Here is a 6,569-nt window from a genome sequence, read left to right on the forward strand (position 1 = left end):
TAAGCTTCGGTGTCAAGATCTCTTTAAAGTGAAAACCGCAAAGTCTTCTCAAACCATCAGCTTATGTGGTAGAGATGCAATGTTTAACATTTATGAGCATCAGAACTGATTGTTTAAACTCTGCTCGGCAACAAACATAATTTTAGACCTAATTTTCAGATCATGAGGCCTGTACTGGTGGCTTTGACTCCTAAATGAATTTGCACTGGCCTCTTTCTGTGAGAGCCAGACGTGCAGATTAGTGTCAGGATTAACTGATTGCTAAATAGGAGCAGATAGGACTACGTAGGTGGTTTGTGCTTCACTGGTTCGGCTTCAACTCCTCAAGCCTATCACAGGCCTCATGTTGCGTACGGCTTATATTCCCCATTATACCAGAGAAAGGACTAAATGCCATTACACAGCCTATCCTGTCCCATGACAGGCTGTGTTTTATGTGTCTGTGTGATGCGCAGGTTTGCTGATGTACATGCTGTCCTGAAGATGATTCCTAGCAGTTCCAGAAAGCAGAATTAAGAGCGAGCGTGGGCTGTTCATTGATGAAGAGAGCTAATGGACCCTTCGCTGATCTCCTGAAACGACTCAATGGAAACCATAAAACCTCAGTTGCCTCTATTCTCGTATGCAAGATTTTTACACTGCAAAAAAAAAATTCTTAGTATTTTTCAAGTAAAAATATCTAAGCATTCTTAAATCAACATGCATTTACTTGAGGAGCAAACTAAATGAAGCTATTAAGTCTTGTTTTCTGAAAAGGAAAAGTGAGTTTTTGCTTAAAACAAGAACAAATATCTGCCAATGGGGTCATACAAATAAACTTGTTTCCCTTTTGTATTTCTCTGATCAAAAACTCATTCATTCATCAAAGGCACTGTCCCATGTTCAGAAGTGACCCTGTTCTCTAGCATTCGTAAATTATTCCTCCAACCCGGTTTGTTAAAGTGATAGTTCACCCAAAAATGAAAATTCTGAACTAATTTAATTTAGGCTTTTATTCACATGTAAACATTGATAAGCTAACATAAGGAGAAGCTCAACCATCCTTACTTGATGCGCGAGAACAAATCACTAACACGAGAATGAACCTCAGTGGTTCTTGCTGAAGCTCAAACGTGATGCGTAACACAAGAATTAACCTCATTGGTTCTTGCTGAAGCTCAAACGTGATGCGTAACAAGAATGAACCTCATTGGTTCTTGCTGAAGCTCAAACGTGATGCGTAACACAAGAATGATCATCATTGGTTCTTGCTGAAGCTCAAACGTGATGCGTAACACAAGAATGATCATCATTGGTTCTTGCTGAAGCTCAAACGTGATGCGTAACACGAGAATGATCCTCATTGGTTCTTGCAGAAGCTCAAACGTGATGCGTAACACAAGAATGATCCTCATTGGTTCTTGCTGAAGCTCAAACGTGATGCGTAACACAAGAATGATCCTCATTGGTTCTTGCAGAAGCTCAAACGTGATGCGTAACACAAGAATGATCCTCATTGGTTCTTGCTGAAGCTCAAACGTGATGCGTAACAAGAATTAACCTCATTGGTTCTTGCTGAAGCTCAAACGTGATGCGTAACAAGAATGAACCTCATTGGTTCTTGCAGAAGCTCAAACGTGATGCGTAACACAAGAATGATCCTCATTGGTTCTTGCAGAAGCTCAAACGTGATGCGTAACACAAGAATGATCCTCATTGGTTCTTGCAGAAGCTCAAACGTGATGCGTAACACAAGAATGATCCTCATTGGTTCTTGCAGAAGCTCAAACGTGATGCGTAACATCAGAATGAATCTCATTGGTTCTTGCTGAAGGTCAAACGTGATGCGTAACACGAGAATGATCCTCATTGGTTCTCGCAGAAGCTCAAACGTGATGCGTAACACGAGAATGGTCCTCATTGGTTCTTGCAGAAGCTCAAACGGGATGCGTAACATCAGAATGAACCTCATTGGTTCTCGCATGTCAAGCGAACATGCTTGAGCTTCTGTTTAACACAACTGATGTGTGAGTTGATGAATGTTTATATGTAAATAAAAGCCTAAATTAAATCTGTTCATCATATAAAGTGATCGAGTCTCTTCAGAACATTTGGACTAAACCGCTCAATTCATATTGATTATTTTTATGATCTCTTTCTGAACTTTTTGAAGGTTGGTTTGTAGTGGTAGTTGTGTAGCTGTCAATGGAGGGACAAAAAATCTCTCAGATCTCCTCAAAGATGAACAAAAGTCTTACAGGTTTGGAACGACTTCAGGGTGACAGAATTTTCATTTCTCTGCGAACTATCCCTTTAAGTTTCTAAATCTAGTTTTTGATTTCCCACATCTGTGGCAGGAAAACAAGCGCTGTTGTGTCTGGAGAATTCAGACAATCATAGAGAGGTTTGGACGAGTGTAAATGTTGGCATTTCAAATGGGAGTCGTGACCCAGTGGGCCAGTCAGACCCACATCGATCCTCCTTCTGCAGTGAGAGCCAGTAATTAGTTGGGATTTTCTGAGAAACACAAGGAAAGCCACCAAAGAGCGCAAGGAACGATTTTTCGCCCCGAACACGCACACACTCGCTCGGGTCACACTCGCTCCAGTCCCATCATGCCCTGTACGATAGAGTTTATTCCAGCCATTGATTTCTGAGAGGCCGTCTGTTGGGAATCTGCAGTTAAATGGCAAGAGTATCGCGACGGGCCTTCAGCGCTCGATCACTCGACCCTTTAAACCGCTTTGAGCCCCATATCCCTTTAAATCATGTCTTTCTTAGTCGCTTTCCCGTATCCCACCCCACACACACAGCATCCGTTCCTCCTACGCCGATCTCCCCTCACTCCTCCACCGGCATCTTGGCATTGTTACCGGGTTCCTGGGGGAAAACATCCCACACAGCTCCAAATGGTTTATCTTCTCTCAGCACAAAGCGGCAGATATCAGGACTGTGTGTGTGTGTGTGTGTGTGTGTGTTTCTTTGCATGCCCTCCTCCTGCCTCCGTTTTTTCAGCGTTTGAGCGGCCTCTCGCTTTCTGCATCACAGATCCGGGCCATTTCAACACGCCGCTTTTTGTAGTTGACAAAGAGTGTCAGATGCGCGCGTTCGTCACCTGCGATTCATGCGCATTTCGTTCTTATTAATTTTCTCGAAGCAGGAGCAGCCCGTGTTTTTTTCATGCATGTTAAGGCATGACATGTTTTCGATGTTAAATGCATTGAATTGAATTGAACAGAAGGTGAATTTATAGGCATACACTGTAGAAAAAAAATGATGTTCTTCCTCAGGAAACATTCTTAAATCAAGATACATTTACTGGAGAAGTGAAATGACTTTAATGATATTAACACTCCTTTTTTGAAAAATGCATCAATAAAGTGAGTTTATGCTGAAAACAAGAACAAATATCAGCAATGCAATCTTCAATTCCATTTGAATTGTTTATTTTTCTGACCCCATAGGAAGATATTTTTTCTTGTTTTAAGCAGAAACTTTTCTTGCATCTTGATTTAAGAATGTTTAGATATTTGTACTGGACAATAAGACAAAAAAATACTAAGTAAGAAAATATATCTTTTAGTGCTGGGCAACGATTAATCACATCCGAAATAAAATATATTATGTAAAACAATGACATAATATATATGTGTGTGTACTGTCACTGTGTATAATTATTTTGTATATATGAACACACACATATGCATGTATATATTTAAGTTTTTTTTTTATTTATATATAAAATGTTTATATTTATAAATTATGCATAAATGTATATACATACAAATATTTCTTAAATATATAGGCTATATGTGTTTATTTATATATACAAAACAGTTATAGACACACATATATTATGTAAACACAAACTTTTATTTTGGATGCGATTAATCTTGGACCAGCACTACATTTTTTCTTATGAAACGTGCACCAGGAGTGTCAAACACAGTGAGGATATGATGCAGATTATCAGATGTTTTAGATTTAATATTCTGGTCCATCTCTGTGCTCTCCAACCTCCTTCAAACTACACAAGGTCCAAAAAGTCACCATTGAAATGTGTGTGATGGAGCAGCTCAACACATTTCCCATGGTGCACCAGTGAGAGTCTGTTGACCTGTTTTGCAGGGAAGAGTTCAAGTTATTTCACTCGACGCGTTCATTTCTCATCCACACGCCAGTGAAGCCCTTGCTTACCTTTCAGACACTGGATTAAGTCCTCATTCTCCCGGAGATCTGCGTTCACCACTTTCAGGAGCGCTTTTTCCCCTCTCTCTCTCTCTCTCTCTCTCTCACACACACACACACACACCAATGGCTTGGGAAAGCAAACAGTTTGAGGGCAATGTGTGGTTTTCTTTTTCTTTTTCCCTCCCTCCTCTCCGTCAGTTATACTTAGGACTCTACAGCTCAAGATGAGAACGCTTCTGCAAATAACTGAATATTGAAGAGCTGTTATTGCAGTGTAACAGTCTGCACATACGTGTCGAGAGCATATTGAGAGGGTCATTACCCATGAGCCCGTGCTGCGCCGGTGTCTGAGGAGATCAGTCTTATCTCAGCTCTGATATCCAGCGTTATGATGTCGTTTGACCTCCGTGACCTCTTCAAAACTTTGAGCTTCACTTATAGGACCGTGAACACCAGAGCCACGCTTTTTATTTGAGAAAGGACATTAAGCCTTCAATATGACTGCAGGTTTTATTTCTTCAAGGCGAAATTTAAAGTACACTTATAATAAAAAATTATAATAATAGCATTTAATTTAAAAACCCACATATATAGTAAGGTGATCCCGGCAAAGCAGGTCAAATAAAGACATGATTTACATGTTTTTTTACTAAAATAGAAAATGTAATAAAATATAATTCAATATAACCATATAATCTCATGCTTTATAATTATTAATTAATATATATTTTATTGTATATTATTTATACTATATATTCATTTACTTTAATATTTAATATTATATTATTATGTTTTATATTTTTCATATATATATATTTATACATATATAAACCATAGTTTTGTGGTTTGTAATTTTTTAAAATGTATTTTATAAATATTTTAATGTATTTTTAATATTAATAATATATTTTAATATGTTTTATGATAATATCTTAAAAATTACACACATATATATATATATATATATATATATATATATATATATATATATATATATATATATATATATATATATATATATGGCAAAAGCAGGTTATAATTTTATATTAATATTTTTCCATGTAAATATGTATTATAATTATATAATATAAAGAATTTGAATGTGTATATGTGTGTGTATATATATATATAGAAGTAGAGATGTGGCAAGAGCAAACACATGAAAGCCGTTCTGACTGTTTACATGGTTGTTTTTTCCAGCTGCTAATGAAAGGAGGAGGTTCGTTCTTCAAAGAGATGAAAAGAGCAACATGAAAGAGTGAAGGTCCTTCCTGAAAGTTCTGCGCTCACAGTGTGTGAATGATGGCGATGGAAAGGCTGATGTGTGAATTGATTCGGGCTGAAGAGAGACGCTGGTCTCGTCGGTGACTTCAGATGCTCTTTGGGAATCTCACCAAGTAATTGGCCGTCAGTGAAGAGCTGCATGTATTTATAGTCGTCTTCTATGTTTACTGCTTGACACTATAATGTTTTCCAAGAGAAAGGGTGTCACACAAAAGGCCTGTTCACAACAACAAGATTTTATATCAGTTTTATCAGTTCATCACCACAGTGAGTCTAAAAACACCAAATAATAATCATAAGGATTTATTAATTGAATCCACACTGTAAAAAATGTAAAGTTGTCTCAACTAATTATTATTTAGTAACTAGTTTCACAGATTTTTTACGTTCACTCAATTTCTCTTTTCAAAGTGCTGCTTCAATTGTTATTTTTTAGCTTTCCCAAACTTGACTCCAACTTAAAGTATGTTTGCTCAACTAGTTTTATAGTAACTAAAACGTTTATATCAGGATTAATTATTTGAGCATAATTAGAAATGTACACCTACTGGTGTAAATATGTTATTAGGTGTTTGGAAATCACATGAAATATTACAGAATACAAATTGTTTCAAAACAGCTTCACTGTAATAAAAAGTTCATCAAATATGAGACAAATTCAAACTGCTGTAAATCAGTTTTAAAAGTCTCATTCAGCTCAATCTGAATGCAGTCAAATCAATAATATTACTGAATATTAAGTGTCTTTTAAACATTTGCAGTCACCTGATGAATGTTGCTGTGATTGTTCATGTGTCGATGTTAATATGCTAAAGAAGCTTCACTAATAAACAGAATCAATGATGCAAACTTCAAATTCAGATGTAAAGGAGCTCAAAAAATACATTAGTCTCATTATTCAGTGTAAGTTTTGTTCTCATTTAATAGTGTCAGTGCAGTCAAATCAATAATATTACTGAATATTGTCTTTTGCAGTCACTCGTTGCTCACTCTATGATTGTTCATGTGTCGATGTTAACATACGGATTTTTTTGACCGTGTTTTCTATTTCCGTCCCCGGATCGGCGCTTTCACACGGACATGAACATCCTGGTAGGCCTACTCCTTCACCCATT

General features: G+C 37.1%; 1 protein-coding gene across 2 annotated transcripts in view; it reads left to right on the top strand.

Annotated features, from left to right (window-relative positions):
- rab3gap1 (RAB3 GTPase activating protein subunit 1) overlaps positions 1-6,310 on the top strand; it is a 67,500-nt gene extending 61,190 nt beyond the window's left edge. For both annotated transcript variants that reach the window (XM_077215823.1, XM_077215824.1), the window contains one exon: positions 5,371-6,310. In XM_077215823.1, coding sequence (XP_077071938.1) covers positions 5,371-5,424 — 54 coding nt within the window. In that variant the 3' untranslated portion in view covers positions 5,425-6,310. The remainder of the gene's footprint in view (positions 1-5,370) is intronic.
- Positions 6,311-6,569: the final 259 nt, after the last annotated feature.

This window comes from Siphateles boraxobius, unplaced genomic scaffold (genome assembly GCF_051911475.1).
Source record: "Siphateles boraxobius isolate OS27281-9 unplaced genomic scaffold, OSU_SipBor_1 7, whole genome shotgun sequence".
In the NCBI taxonomy this organism is placed as follows: domain Eukaryota; kingdom Metazoa; phylum Chordata; class Actinopteri; order Cypriniformes; family Leuciscidae; genus Siphateles; species Siphateles boraxobius.